We start from the raw sequence: 16,104 nt of genomic DNA, 5'->3' as shown, positions 1-16,104 counted from the left end.
GACCCTCCGAGTGGTCAACCAAGCACATCTAGCTTCATTCCCCCCCCCTCCTTGGAGAATCTCCCGGCCTCGGACCCCCCCTTTGGGGTCCGATCCTCGCCCAGCTTAGAGCATTGCGTCCTCTCTCTCGACCCCCTCGTGCCGATCTGCCCAAAAGCCCGTCAACAAAAGCTTACAGACTTAGAAGAAAGAACATTAATCCCCATTTGGTTTACAAAGAAATACCATTCTCGTTATCAGTAAATTAGCATTCCTGCTAGTTAACAAAAAGAAGAAACCCTCTTTACACTCTCCCTGCACCAAATAAAAGTCATGTCCTCATGACTACTAAATAACTCGCCACCTTTCCTGCCAACACACCGTAACCCAAGCACAAACAGTGACATCTCCTCCCCACACAGTAACCCTCATGCCCTGTTCCTCAGGCGCTACTTAGGCCAACTATTTGGGAGTTCCCTAACCCTTCTGAGACCTCCGTACCCCCTCACCTAAACCCTTCAGGCTCGGACACAACTGGGGATAACTTGGGCCCACTACCAACTCCTCTCTCAACCTCTCACTCATGCCCCACACTGCACACAGCTAACCCTCCCCGCTACACCTGACTCAATGGGAGAAGGGCCAAAGGTCTCTTCCTCAATCGAGGGAAAGTCAGCAAAAGGCAGCATGTACCACACATCCAGCACATCATCCATCGAATCTGTATTCTTCCTCATTCCTGTGATCGGTAGCTGCTGTTTGATCTTCTCCAAACGGAAACACGTGGCCTGCACTGCTCCCGCAGTCTCTTCAGCCTCCTGTTCAGTATTCACTGCACTTCTCTCCAGCTTTTTCTTCCTCATGACTTCTTCCAGATCAACTTTCAGGTTTTGCACTTCATTTGAACTGTCGATGGTCATCTTCAGGTTCCCTTCAAGCTTCCGCTTCTCTCTTCTGAGATTCATCTGTAATTTCTTCACCTCCACAAACTCCCCTCTCCGGGTTCTCAGTTTGCTATTACCCTCAGTCAGACAACTTTCTTCATTCTCTCCAACTTGTAAGTCTTCCGAATGGTTCCAGATCACTTTCTCCAGTCTCTCCGTCTTCATTTCAAACTTGATTCCGTAGAGACAGTCTCTCACGAGCTGCGACCTTCGCCAGCCCTGGCACGTGTCCCGAAAACACTTTAACTCGGTAGTTCTCAGCTGCTCCTGCAACGACCTCACTTCATATTCTCCTGAGGCAAATCCAAATACCAATAGATCATCCACATACACCAAAACTCCAAACGCCTCCACATCCCCTATGGTCTTCCACCTGCCCCACAGGAAGGTTGCAAGGGCTCCAGATATGCCCTGTGGCATCTTTTCGGACCCGAAGACTCCTAGGGAATTTATAACGGCAGTCTTCTCCTTGTTGGCCCCACTCATCGGGATCTGGCAACATCCACTCCTCAGATCCAGCACCTTAAACCACTTCACACCACTCAGACAGGCCATCGCCTCTCTGGCCCTCAGGGCCATATTCTGGTCACTGACAGTGCGCCTCTTCAACGCAATATAATCCATACACACGCTGCCTACGTCTTCCACGGCTGTAGGGGCCAGTCGCCGCAACCTCTCTCTCTCCGAGGTGTCTTCAGCAGTCAACTCCCCTCCCTTGTGGTATTTCGCAGCGTCCACGAAGAGGGTCTCACCATCAGATACTTCCCCCAGGCCGTACCACCACTGGCTCTTGTTTGAATTCGTTATCAGCCCAAAGCTGCTACACACGTCCGCACAAGCAGCTCGAAACCCTGGGTGCATCGACAATGCCTCCAAACAGCGCTCACCCTCCTCCTCCGGGCAGGCTCCCAAGCGCACCAGCAGGATTTTGGTTCTCTCTAGAACAGAAACTCTGCCCGTCTCAACAGGGTCCGGACACATCAGCATTAACGATTCCTGAACCTCAGTCTCCTCCACATTTGCCTCCAAGAACTCCATTTTCACTGACCAACAACCGTTGTCTGGATAATCACCGACACTGGTACCCCGAATCTCCAGTGTCCTCAATGTCGTCAAGGGTAAATGCTTCCAATAACGGTTATGAAACAAACTGTACAGCAACTTCACCGGCGCCCCGGTGCCGAGGATGGCTTTAACTTGACTTCCATCCATCCGTAACAACACCTGTGCGCATGGCCCCTCTAAGCCTTCAGGAATAGGGTCTGCTCCTTTCGGGAGTTCCTTGGTACATTGCTGGGAACGTGCTCCCCCAGAGACCCCAAGCCGTTCCCCCACTGGGCCTCCTCTAAGTTTCCCGACACCTCTCGAATCAACGGAACAACTGATCCCCTTGACAGATCCCCTTGGCACCACAAGCAATTTATCTGCCCCCCTAGGCAAAAAGGGATACCCTAAAAACTTTCCACCAATCTCCTGCCACGGATATGATAAGCCCCCCAGCTGCGGCATTTGACTTCCAGTCGAACCACACGCATTTTCCCACACTTTCCCAGAACTGGCAGCGGTCACTTCGAGGTAATTGCGCCTGACAGTTCTAACAAAGTCACCAGCCCGCCTACTCAAACTTTCAACCAGTCCCTGTCGCTTTTCCTCAGCCAAGCACTGCCACTCACCCAACAACTGAGGGGTCCGCTCCGCCCATGCCTCCGCCCCTTTAGGGCTGGACATTATTCCAATAACTGGGCGGAGCTCACCACTGCTGAAACATCCCAACCTGTCACTCCTCAATCTCCAAACAGTACGGACAACCCATGGTCCCACCACCATTTCGTCAGCCAACAGCAACCACCCCACCCAACACACACACCCCGATAACCAGCAATCGCACACCCACAAAGGCACACCAGCTCTTCGCCGCAGACACAATTTAAAGAGGGTGATCACACAGCTTCCACAGAAATCAATCCCGGACGAGCACCCCACAATGTAACTCCCCGGGTCGCCTCAGGCTCGCTCAGCTCGTTCTCGTTTAGGGGGAGCAGCCTTCGGCCCCGCCAAACTGGGTAATCAGCTGGTGTGGATGCTGTGTGATGTCCCCGCCTCGCCCAAAAACAGACAGTACACCATATGCAATTAAATGAGTACAATTTATAAAGGTTACTATAACTAAGTGATTAATAACGATACAGTATATATGAAGAGAAAATTAAAGAAAAGGCGCCAAACTTATCAAAGTCCAAACCACTTCGTGCACAGCCGTTGGAGCTCAGTTTCTGAAGTCTTCTGGCCACCATTCTATCCCCTCCGAACTCCTCGACTCGCAGCTCAGGACCCTCCGAACTCCTCGGACTCTCCAAACAGCTCAGGACCCTCCGAGTGGTCAACCAAGCACATCTAGCTTCATTCCCCCCCCCTCCTTGGAGAATCTCCCGGCCTCGGACCCCCCCTTTGGGGTCCGATCCTCGCCCAGCTTAGAGCATTGCGTCCTCTCTCTCGACCCCCTCGTGCCGATCTGCCCAAAAGCCCGTCAACAAAAGCTTACAGACTTAGAAGAAAGAACATTAATCCCCATTTGGTTTACAAAGGAATACCATTCTCGTTATCAGTAAATTAGCATTCCTGCTAGTTAACAAAAAGAAGAAACCCTCTTTACAATTGCAAGAAAATTGATGCTTTAAATATATTCTAAATTCTATTTCTTTTGTTGCAGTCCACAACGCTTTACACCACATTTGATGAAGTAAGTCTGGACTTTATTTTTATTTGGAAACTTCAACTACTGTCTTCTCAGAACCAGTTATCTACTGAGGGTTGGAGGAGTTGTAAAATTATGCACAGGATGAGAGGCATTAGCCTATTGAGCCAGCACAAATTCGAAAGCCTGTGCTTTACAATTTCCTACCACTGCACTGCACATATTTCTCTTCAAAAATATCCAGTTCCTTTTTTAAAGTAACATTGAAACTGCTTTGACCAGGCTTTAATGTAATACATTGCCAGTGAGTTAAGTCCTTTGCAAGGTTACTTACCAATTACTTTCAATCTAACTACTGACCCACTTGCTAATGATAGTTCTGTTCACATTGGCAAGGACATTAGTTCCACAATTATCATTGTGTCCATGTAACCATCAGCTCCAGTAAATGTCGATCATGGCGTCAGAACAAGACAGAGAGTACACAGTCCTGTGGAAGGGTCTCGGCCTGAAACATCGACTGTACTCTTTTCCTAGATGCTGCCTGGCTTGCTGAGTTCCCCTAGCATTTTGTTTGTGTTGCTTGGATTTCCAGCATCTGCAGATTTTCTCTTGTTTGTGAGTGTGCGAGAAGTCTAAGATTACTCTACAATGCATTGCTCATTCAAAAAGTGCATTAAATGAGGTTGTTAAGTTGCAGGCACAGTTTGCCAAGATATTGCAAGTCTGTTTGGCAATGAGAAGCTAATAAGGGCAGGAAAGAGTTTCAGATATTCCGAGATACAGGGTAGTTGTTTATTATTGTCACGTGTACTGAGATACTCTGAGAAGCTTTGTTTCACTTGCCATCCACTCAGTTCATTACAGAACATGAGTACATTGCAGTATTACAAAAGAAAGGGTGATGACAGAACGTGGGATAGAAGTAGCAGAACATCTGGCCTTATGGGCCTCTGCTGTGCTAAAGACATGTTCTATGCCATTTGCTTTCTGAACTGCTGAGTCCAGTTGTATGAGGAGAATGCAGGAAATTATTACTAAAACAATTCTTGAATAGCCTAGTGAAGATGGGATGGTACTATTTGGAGCACGTTTACAAAGCAAGGCACTAGCGATATGCAGAGTAAGAACAAACATTCAGAGAATGGAGGTGATTGAACAAGACATTAAAAAAGTGATATGTAGAGAAATATTTTATAGTAACAATGGTTTTGGTTAGGAAAGCTCTGCCCAGTGTAGTGTTGGACCATTCAGAAGGAGCTGGTCAGTACCTGAAAGAGAAGAATTTGTAGCTTTATGGGGAATGGGACGAACCAAGGTGCTTGCTTTAAACTGGTATGGATGTGGAATCGAATGGCGACTAGCTGTTACTGTTGTGTGATGTGCTTTCATAAGTGATCTGAAACCAATGAGGTTCACTGGTTGCTCTTTACAGATGCTGGCGAAATACCTAGAGAAAGGTGATACAAATCAACTTCCAACAGCCCTGGGAGATCCTATAGTGGTATGTCCCACAATGACAAACTGCATTTGATAAATATGTACAGCACTGGTTGTTTGAAGGGGGAAAAGCACAAGTGTATCGATACAATTTCCAGGCACGTTTGCTTAGAGCGTGGTGAAATTGGGCTGGTTGAAGCAAATGTGCATCATCACAGAGTAAGAAAGCTCAGAGGCAAGCCTGCAAATACCTTGTGCCTGAGTAACATCACAACTGTAGATCCTGTGATGGGTATAATGTGTCTTCAGCAGCGTTCCCCTTTGTTCCTGCAGAAAGTAATTACAATTATGCCATCAAGATCTTATCTCGTTGTTTGCGACCAGTAAGTAGATGAGAATGATTAAAATGAAAGATTAGTTTTATTTGCCACATGTACATCAAAACATACAGATTTGTTTGCTTCAAATCAAATCAGCGAGGATTGTACTGTGGGGGCAGCCTGCAAATGTTGCCAACGTAGCATCCTCATGACTGACTTTGTATGTCTTTATGTCCTTGGAATGTGGGAGGAAACTGGAGCAGCCACGGGAAACCTGTGCGGCCACGGAAAGAACATTCAAATTCTTTCAAGACAATGGCAGGAATTGATCAGTGATCTCTGATGCTGATATATTGTTACACAGAACATTACAGCACAATAAAGGCCCTTCAACCCATAATACTGTGAAGACCTTGTATCCTACTCTTAAGATCAATCTAACTCTTCCCTCCTACATAACCCTCCATTTTTTATTAATCATCCACGTGCCTATATAAGAGTTTCTTAAATATCGCTAATCTGCCTCTATCTCCACCCCAGGCCGGGTGTCCCATACACCTACTGCCCCAGGCAGGGTGTCCCATACACCCACCACCCCAGGTAGGGTGTCCCATACACCCACCACCCCAGGCAGGGTGTCCCATACAGGCAGGGTGTTCTATACACCCACCACTGTCCTCTAAAATTCACCTCTAACTTATACTTCCCTCCAATCACCTTAAAATTATGCCCCATTGGATTAGCCATTTCTGCACTAGAAAAAATCTTTGGCTGTCTACTCGATCTACTATGTGTCTCGTAACACATTGTACACTTCTATCAGTCATGTCTCATCCTCCATTGCTCCAAAGAAAAAAGCCCTAGCTTGTTTAACCTATCTTCATAAGATAAGTCTTTGAGTCCAGGCAGCATCCTGGTAATTCTCTTCTGTAGAGCTTCCACATCCTTCCTAACAAAGTAGTTCTGCTAACTACTGTGCAACTGTGCCACTCCATTTAGCTTTTGGCATCTAGGATAAGGAGCCTCTTGGGGCAAGTACTATGAAAATGATTAAAGGCTGTCACTATTTAGGGAAGGGCTAGTGGGATTTGACATCATGAGGATACAGGGTTAATATCAATGATTTTGCATTCCATATAGGAAATCCTTTGGGATCTTTTAAACCATCAAGAGGGTCCCCGAATCCGCGACCACTTGAGTCATGGTGAGCTGGATTTGAACACGTTTCCTGAGGAAATGGCCAGTCACATGGTAGCACTGGCCATTGTTCTACTACATCGCTGCTGTAGAAAAGGAAATGAAACTGTCAAGGTAACTGGCTAATTCTTCCATTCACCATTCTGTTAAGTGACAGTCATGTGTACGTTTGATGTGGGCTGACGCGTGCTTCATTGAATATAGGAAAGTGAGTGCTTGAAGGCGATCATCAGTTCGATGGATTCGTACTGCTCTCGGTTCCATCCCATCGGAAGACTTAAACAGCAGGTACTCAGTTCTTTCCTACTGCTTTATTAGATTAAAACCTCCAGGTGGAATTTCTGTTCCTGTTCAACATTAAAGTCTTTTAAAGATTTTCTGACATTTGCAGAACAGAATAATGGCACACTGGCCTGGAGCAATGGCAAGAGGTGTAATCTGTCCTCTCTGTACTGTTCACTTAATTGAAGGTGATTGATTTTCTAAAACACTGTGTAGGTGTAATGGTCTTTGTGTAGGTGTAATGGTCTTCAGAGATTCAGTATTTATTTTGCCGGTTGCGTAAAATATTTGCAGGAGAACAAAGGGGTCAGCATTATTCATTAGACAGCTGCTTCAGTGCTGTCTTGGCACTCACCACCTTCAAACTAATTTAGTATGTTAGACACCATAAAACATTGGAGCACAGTTAGGCCATTTGGCCCATCAAGCCTGCTCCACCTTTCCATCATGGCTGATCTATTGTCTCTTTTAGCCCCTTTCTCCTGCCTTCTCCCCATAACTTTTGATGTCCTGACTAATCATGAACATATTCACCTCTGCTTTAAGAATACCCAATGACTTGGGCTTCATGGCTGTCTGTGGTAATGAATATCACAGTGTCACCACCCTCTGGTTAAAGAAATTCCTCCTTATCTCTGTTTTGAGGGATATCTTTCTATTGTGAGGTTGTTTCCTCTGGTTCTAGACTCCCCCACTATAGGAAACATTCTCTCCACGTTCACACTATCTAAGATAATCCAAATTTTGCTCCAAAATTCCATTAATTTTCTAAGTTATATCAATGTCTGCCTTGTACTGTCTCAGTTTGTTTACAAAGCCACATAAACTGTGATGTGGGGGTACTGAGTGAAATGCCTCGGCAGGAAGTTCTTGTTTTTCATTGCAGTCCCGAGTTATTAAAGGCAGCAACTCACATAGTTTGTATGATGTCAGATGGAGCTGGCTCATTATTGAAAGAATTGGCTGGATGCCTGTTGTTGGGGGTATTGCTTTGTGTTGATTCTTCAGCTGTTTCCTCTTCCAGCTTCGACACTGCGTCGGATGCCTACAGAAATGGAATGAGATTCCCAGACCCTCAGTAGAGCAAACTTCGGAAGGACCAGGGTAGGAAAATAAGTAGAATAATTTCAAATTTATTATCAAAGTACCTATACTGTACATCACCATGTACAACTGAGATTTATTTTCTTGAGGGGATTCACAGTAAATAGAAAAAAAAGAAAATGGAAAACTGCACACCCAAGTAACATGGGACAAGCTAACAATGTGCAAAAGATAGTAAATCGTGCAAGTGAAACAAAAAAAGCAAAATAATAATCAAAGTTCTAAATGTTCGAAGTAAATTTTATTATCAAAGTACATATATGCCACCGTATACAACCCTGCAATTTATTTTCCTGCAGGCATACTCTGCAAATCCATAGAATATTAGCTATAAGAGGATCAATAAAAGTCGAACCAGAGTGCAGAAGGCAACAAATCATGCAAATGCAAATATAAATAAATAGCAAAAAATAATGAGATCAAGAGTCCTTAAAGTGAAATCATTGGTTGTGGAACCATCTCAGTGGATGGGCGGGTGATAATTAATAATACTGAGAACATGAGTTGTAGAGTCCTTGGAAGTGGGTCCGTAGGGTGTGGCTTTCAGTGATGGGGTGTGTGAAGTTATCCATGCTGGTTCAGGGGTAAGAACTGTACCTGAACCCAGCGGTATGGGAAATTAAAGCTTAGTAACGTCATGTTGCTGCTGAAAGGTTGTAACCAGGCTGGGAAGCGCCTGGTGTAGCTGAATTGTGGCGACAGGGGAAGTAACACGTTTAATTTTTGGCCTACGCTGGGCTTGCTGATATTCACACTCTCGCAGTACGGTAGTTTCATTGCTTTCCATAAGATCATCAGACGTAGGAGCAGTACTAGGCCCATCATAGCTGATTTATTATCCCTCTAAACCCCACTCAACTGCCTTCTCCCCATATCCTTTGATGCCCTTACTTTTGGGGGTAGAGCGAGGGGGGGAGAGCTACTGTCCAGCTAACCTCTGAGGAGGAGGGTGTGGGATAGTAGTTATTGGGCAACATAATTTATTTTGTTGTGACAAAATAAATTCGGCACACAGAGGATGGACTCTTCATTCTTTACTCACCAGATAGCTCTATTGAATGGTTCTTACCAGCTAATTTCACCTAGACCGCTGTTGACTTCGCCTTTCCTGACCTAACGTAACTAGTGTCTAATAAAACCATAAGACACAGGAGCAGAATTAGGCCATTTGGTCCATCGAGTCTGTTCCACCATTCAATCATGGCTGATCCTTTTTTCCCCTCCTCAGCCCCACTCCCCAGCCTTCTCCCTGTAACTTTTGCTGCTGTGTCCAATCAAGAACCCATCAAACTCTGCCTTAAATACCAATCAATGACCTGGCTTCCACAGCTGCCTATGGTAACAGATTCCACAAATTCACCACCCCTGGCTAAAGAAATTTCTCCGCATCTCTGTTTTAAATGGACAACCCTCTATCCTGAGGCTGTGCCACCTTGTCCTAGACTCTCCCACAAAGGAAAACATCCTTTCCACATCTACTCTGTCTGGGCCTTTCAGCATTCAAAAGGATCCAATGAGATCCCCCCTCATTCTTCTAAATTCCAGTGAGTACAGACCCAGAACTATCAAATATTCCTCGTATGATATCCCTCTCATTCCTGGAATCATCCTTGTGAACCTCTTCTGAACCCTCTCCAATGCCAGCACATGTTTTCTAAGATGAGGAGCCCAAAACCATTCACAATAGTCAAGGTGAGGCCTCACCAGTGCCTCACCATCACATCCCTGCTCTTGTATTCTAGACCTCTTGCATGCTAACATTGCATTTGCCTTCCTTACCACTGACTCTACCTGCAAGTTAACCTTTAGACTGTTCTGCACAAAGACTCCCAAGTCCCTTTGCATCTCAGATTTTTGGATTTTCTCCCTGTTTAGAAGATAGTCTGCACTATTTTTTTCTACTACCAAAGTGCATGACCATGCGTTATCCAACATTGAATTTCATTTGTCGCTTTCTTGCCCTTCTCCTAATCTGTCTTAAGTCCTTCCACCTGTTTCCTCAACACTACCTGCCCCTCCACCAATCTTTGTATCATCAACAAACTTGGCAACAAAGCCATCTATTCCATCATCTAAATCAGTGATATACAGCATAAAAAGAAGCAGTCCCAACACCAATCCCTGCAGAACACAACTAGTTACCGGCAGCTAACCTGAAAAGGATCCTTTTATTCCTATTTGCTGTCTCCTACCAACCAGACAATGCTCTAACCATGCCAGTAAATTTTCTGTGATACCATGGGCTGGTAAGCAGCCTCATGTGTGGCACCTTGTCAAAGGCCTTCTGAAGGTTCAACTATACAACATCCACTGCAGCCCCTTTATCTATCCTACTTGAAATCTCCTCAAAGAATTACAATAGGTTCATCAGGCAAGATTTCCCCTTAATGAAACCATGCTGATTTTTCCTGTCTTGTCCTGTGTCTCCAAGTACTCTATAACCTCATCCTTAACAATTGACTCCAACATCTTCCCAACCACTGAGGTCAGGCTAACTGGTCTATAATTGTCTTTCTGCTGCCTTCCTCCTTTCTTAAAGAGTGGAATGACATTTATAATTTTCCAGTCCAGTGGTTTTTGAAAGATCATTACTAATGCCTCCACAATCTCTACCATTACCTCTTTCAGAACACTAGGGTGCAGTTCATCTGGCCTGTGTGACTTGTGTACTCTTGGGTCTTTCAACTTTTTGAACATCTTCTCCCTAGTAATTGTAACTGCACTCACTTCTCTTCCCTCACAACTTCAACACCTGGCACACTGCTAGTGTCTTCCACAGTGAAGACTGATGCAAAATACTCATCTAGTTCACCTGCCATCTCCTTGTCCCTAATTATTATTTCTCCTGCTTCTTTTGCTAGCAATCCTATATCTACTCTCATCTCTTCTTTATTCTTTACATATTTGAAAAAGCTTTTACTGTCCACTTTGATATTGTTTGTTAGCTTGCTTTCATATTTCATCTTTTTCCCTCTTAATGATTCTTTTAGTTGCTCTCTGTAGGGTTTTAAAAGCTTTCCAATCCTCTATCTTCCAACTAATTTTTGCTTTGTATGGCCTTTCTTTTGCCTTTACATTAGCTTTGACTTCCCTTGTCAGCCATGGTTGTATTATTTTGCCATTTTGAGTATTTCTTTACTTTTGGAATATATCCATCCTGCAGCTTCTGTATCTTTCTCAGAAACTCACACCATTGCTGCTCTGCTGTCATCCCTGCCAACATCTCCTTCCAATTAACCTTGGCCAGCTCCTCTCTCATACCATTGTAATTTCTTTTATTCAACAGTTCAATATAATGTCAGAGAAATTGTATACAATATACATTCTGAAATTCTTTTTCTTCACAAACATCCATGAAAACAGAGGAGTGCCCCAAAGAATGAATGACAGTTAAATGTAGAACCCCAAAGCCCCCCCAGCTTCCCCCTCCCACACACAAGCAGCAGCAAAGCAATGACCCCCCCTTCTCCACCAGCAAAAAAGCATCGGCGACCCCACCGAGCACTCAAGTGTGCAGCAATAAAGACACAGTATTGCAGTTACACCAAAGATACTCGTTCAACATACCACAGGCTCTCTCTCTCCCTAATAAGGGAAGAAGAGGTGTCCCCATTTTACAGCGAGCGGGGAGACATAACAAACATCTCATTGATTTACGACGTTAAAAGTCTGTTGCGTCACTTTTTCTGAGCTCTGGGCCCAAAGATCTCGGGCCTCTGGGCACACAGCCGGCAGCCAGCTTGCTGCTTTCGATCTTCTCCTTCCCATGACACACGGATTTCCTACAGAGACACCAAGGGTCACCAACCTTGAGCCTGCCGGTTCCAGAACCAGGAGATCCCGGGACCCTGAAGGTGCGCTAGCCTTCTAGGTTGCATATATCAAATAGCAGCCAGTAGTGAGACCCTGAGAGCAGGACCCGTTCCCACAAAGTCAGCATGCAATTTCAGGTCAGGGTTTTCAAAAGAAAAATAGAAATATTAAAGATGGAAATAGAGCTGTTTCCAAAGACAGGCTACGTCAAATAAACAGTATATTTCTGTGTGGAATGAGCTTCCTGTAGAAGTAGTAGAGGCCAGTTCAGTTGTGTCATTTAAGGTAAAATTGGATAGGTATATGGACAGGAAAGGAGTGGAGGGTTATGGGCTGAGTGCGGGTAGGTGGGACTAGGTGAGATTAAGAGTTCGGCACGGACTAGGAGGGCCGAGATGGCCTGTTTCCGTGCTGTGATTGTTATATGGTTATATGGTCCACTGAAATACTACTGCATCAGACTTTCTCCCTATCAGATTTCAAGTTGAATTCAATCATATTATGATCACTGCTTTCTAAGGGCTCTTTTTTACCTTAAGCTCCCTAATCGCCTCTGGTTCATTACGTGACACCCAATCCGGTATAGCTGATTCCCTAGTAGGCTCAAGGACAAACTACTCTAAAAAGCCATCTTGCAGACATTCAACAAGCTCACTCTCTTGAGATCCATTTCTAAGCTGATTTCCAAATCGACCTGCATGTTGAAATCTTCCATGATTATCAAAATTCTGCCTATTTGACTCACCATTGCTATTTCTTGTTGTAATCTGTGGTCCACATCCCAGCTACTGTTGGGAGGCCTGTATATAACTGTCGTCAGTGTCCTTTTACCCTTGCAATTTCTTCACTCAGCCCACAAGGATTCAACATCTTCCAATCCTATGTCTCATCTTTTCACTGATTTGATGCCATTGTTTACCAGTAGAGTCACACCACTCCCTATATTGACTTTGCTGTCCCTCTGATACAACATGTAACCTTGGACATTCAGCTCCCAACTACAATTATCCTTCAGCCATGATTCAGTTATGGTCACAACATCGTACTTGGCATTCTGTAATAGTTCAACAAGATCATCCACCTTATTTCTTATACTCCATGCATTGAGATATAACACTTTGAGTACCATATTGGCTGCCCTTTTTGATTCTGCATCCCTAATGCACTGATACTCACCCTGCTGGCTGCAATTATGTCCTGTGATCCCCCTGCCCTGCCTGACAGTCTGACTGCATGCTATCTTTACTTTTGAACAGGTCATACCTCCCCCAGAAGAGGTCCCAATGATCCAAGAACCTGAAACCCTGTCCCCTGCACCAGCTTCTCAGCCACACATTTATTTGCCACATCATCCTGTTTCTGCCCTCACTAACACATAGCATGGGCTGCGATCCAGAAATTACTACCCGGGAGGTTCTGTTTCTCAGCTTTCTACCTAGCTCTCTAAATTCTCTTTTCAGGACCTCTTTGCTTTTCCTTCCTATGTCATTGGTACCAATATGTCCAGAGACATCTGGCTGCTCCCCCTCCCTCCCCAAAGTGTTGTGGGCGTGATTAAAGATATCCCAGACTCTGGCATCTAGGAGGCAACATACCATCCGGGTGTCCCGTTCACATCCACAGAATCTCCTGTCTGTTCCCCTCACTATTGAGTCCCCTGTCACTACCGCTTCCCTCTTTTCCCTCTTTCCCTTCTGCACCACGGATCTATGCATAGTGCCAGGAAGCAGTCTCCATGGCATTCCCCTGCGAGGTCATCCCCACAACAGTACTGATCACTTCTGGAACATTGAAATCTGGATCAGGCTCACAAGAATGACCGTGGGAATAAAAGGGTTAAGTGTTTGATGGTTCTGGGCCTGTATGCACTTTTTTTCAGAAGAATGAAGAGAGATCTCATTGAAACCTAGCCAATACTGAAAGGCTTAGATAAGAGTGGACGTGGAGAGGATGTTTTGGAAAGTGGAGGGAGTCTATGACCAGGCAGCACAGCCTCAGAACTAAAGGACGTCTGTTTAGAACAGAGATGAGGGTGGTGCATTTGTGGAACTCATTGTCACAGCCAGCTGAGAAGGCCAAATCATTTGGTGTATTTAAAGCGGAAGTGATAGGTTCTTGATTTCAAGGGTTCCAGAGAGGAGGCAGGAGAATAAGGTTGAGGGCGATAATAAGTCAGCCAAGATGGATTGGCGGAGCAGACTCTGGGCTGAATGGCCTAATTCTGCTCCTGTGTTTTATGGGCTGAATCAGGCTTCAATGAGGATCCCACCACAGCTAAATGGACTGCTGATTGAGTAAGCTTGCATATTAGCAAGCTGACCAAAGTTTGTTATTGCTGGGGCTGGGATGCATGCAGTAAGCGTCTGCAAACCCAGGTTCACCAGATTTGATCCACAGAATGGTAGGTTGTCATTGCAGGAGATGCAAGGTTGAGCAGGCCTTTACCTCCTTTGCAAAGTGCAGAGATGATGTTCACCCCAGGTGTCACTGTCTCAAATAAGGGATAAGGGCTCAGCATTTTGTTACAAAGATGATGCTTACTTGCTCATCCAGGGTGTGGTGAATCTTTTGTACGCAGCACCAAGTGGTCTGTGGGAAGTTCACTCACAGGCAACATAGACCATTCAGCCCATTAAGTCTGTCCCAGCATTTGTTAATGGCTGCTTTACTATCCCTCTCAACCACCTTCTCCCCATAATCTTTGACACCCTTACTAATCGAGACCTACCAATCTCTGCTTTAAATATACCCAAAGATTTGGCCTCCAGAGCCATCTGTGGCAATGAATTCCACAGATTCACCATCCTCTGGCTAAAGAAATTCCATTTCATCTCCATTCTAAATGGATGTCCCTCTATTCTGAGGCTGTGCCCTCTGGCAGTGACTTCCACAGATGCACCATCCTCTGGCTAAAGAAATTGCTCCTCATTTCTGTTCTAGATGGACATCCCTCTATTCTGAGGCTGTGCCCTCTGGTGGTTTATCCTCCCACTATTGGAACTACCCTCTCTACGTCCATTCTATCCAAGCCTTTCAGTGTTCCTGATGAAGGGTCTCAGCACGAAACGTCGACTGTTTACTCTTTTCCGTAGATGTTGCCTGGGCTGCTGAGTTCCTCTGGCGTTTTGTGGGTTTTGCTTTCAATATTCAGAACGTTTCACTGAGATTTCCCCTCATTCTACTAAACTCCAGCGAGTACAGTAAACTCATCAAACGTTCCTTAGATTTTTGTCTATTCATCTGGGATTTGTGCAGGGTAGTGGTGCTGAGGCTGGAAGTTAACTATCATCTAACTCTGGTAGAGCAAGTGCAAGGGGCCGAATAGGTAATCTTTTGTCACATTATACAATACTGTATCCTTTGGAGAGGAAAGTAAAGTAGAGTTGGAGAACAGATACTCTATGCTTGGACAGAAATGTAGGTAGGAAGGTTCCGGAGAGATGTGGGCCACACATAGGCAAGTGGTACCAGCGCAGTAAGGCACCTTGGTGAGATGGGATTAATTCCATGCTGCACAACTTCATAATAAGCATTGTTATCAGAGGAAACAAGTATTACTTTAATGTAAAAGTAGAATTTGAAAGGTAACGCACAGAAAATGCTGGAGGTGCTCAGCAGGTCAGGCAGCATCTATGGAGAAGAATAAACAGCCAATGTTTTGGGCTGAGTCTGTTCATCAGAATCTTTATTCCTCTTCATTGATGCTGCCTGACCTGTATATTTACTCCTGCATTTTGTCTGTGTTACTCTAGATTTCCAGCATCTATAAACTTCTGTGTGTGTAGTATACGCAAAGTGAATTGGGAATTAAGGGGAAAGCTTACTGATTATAGTGTTGATGTACCTTTCTTCCACCCCACATTACTGACAGGTCTGAGTACTCAAGCCCAAGAGCTCAAGCTATTTCTGCCTGCCTTGTGAAGGAACTAGTTCCCTACTTAATAAAGCGACTACAGCCAGTCTACAGTGAAGAACTGAATATGTCACAATATTTGTTAGCTGAGGAGTAAGTATTCTGGGATTTGTTGGCAGTTTCGCTGTTATAAAACCGTAAGACGGGTACAGAGTTAGGCCATTTGACCCACTGAGTCTGCTCCGCCATTCTATCATGGCTAGTTATTATCCCTCTCAACCCCATTCTACTGCCTTCTCCCTTTAATATCCTTACTACTTAAGAACCTATCAAGCTCCACCCTCTAACTTGGCTTCCACAGCCATCTGTAAAGGGGGTGAGTAATTATGCCATCAATTATTTTGTGTTTTAATAATTGTCATAAATTTAGACCAATTTGTAGAAATTTGCTTTCACTTTGACACAAACGTGTCTTTT

The 16,104-nt window shown here is 44.8% G+C and overlaps 1 protein-coding gene across 2 annotated transcripts in view; it reads left to right on the top strand.

The window, feature by feature from the left end:
- The window catches only part of LOC132403171 (endoplasmic reticulum membrane-associated RNA degradation protein-like), a 70,669-nt gene that overhangs the window by 47,741 nt on the left and 6,824 nt on the right, over positions 1-16,104 (top strand). Inside the window, exons 10-15 of one of the 2 annotated variants that reach the window (XM_059986526.1) lie at positions 3,634-3,663; positions 5,054-5,122; positions 6,519-6,689; positions 6,780-6,863; positions 7,882-7,961; positions 15,646-15,780. In XM_059986526.1, coding sequence (XP_059842509.1) covers positions 3,634-3,663; positions 5,054-5,122; positions 6,519-6,689; positions 6,780-6,863; positions 7,882-7,961; positions 15,646-15,780 — 569 coding nt within the window. The remainder of the gene's footprint in view (positions 1-3,633; positions 3,664-5,053; positions 5,123-6,518; positions 6,690-6,779; positions 6,864-7,881; positions 7,962-15,645; positions 15,781-16,104) is intronic. The other variant, XM_059986527.1, reaches the window with a different exon arrangement.

The sequence above is a fragment of the Hypanus sabinus genome, chromosome 12 (assembly GCF_030144855.1).
Source record: "Hypanus sabinus isolate sHypSab1 chromosome 12, sHypSab1.hap1, whole genome shotgun sequence".
Taxonomy (NCBI): domain Eukaryota; kingdom Metazoa; phylum Chordata; class Chondrichthyes; order Myliobatiformes; family Dasyatidae; genus Hypanus; species Hypanus sabinus.
This window is presented reverse-complemented; position numbering and strand designations above follow the sequence as displayed.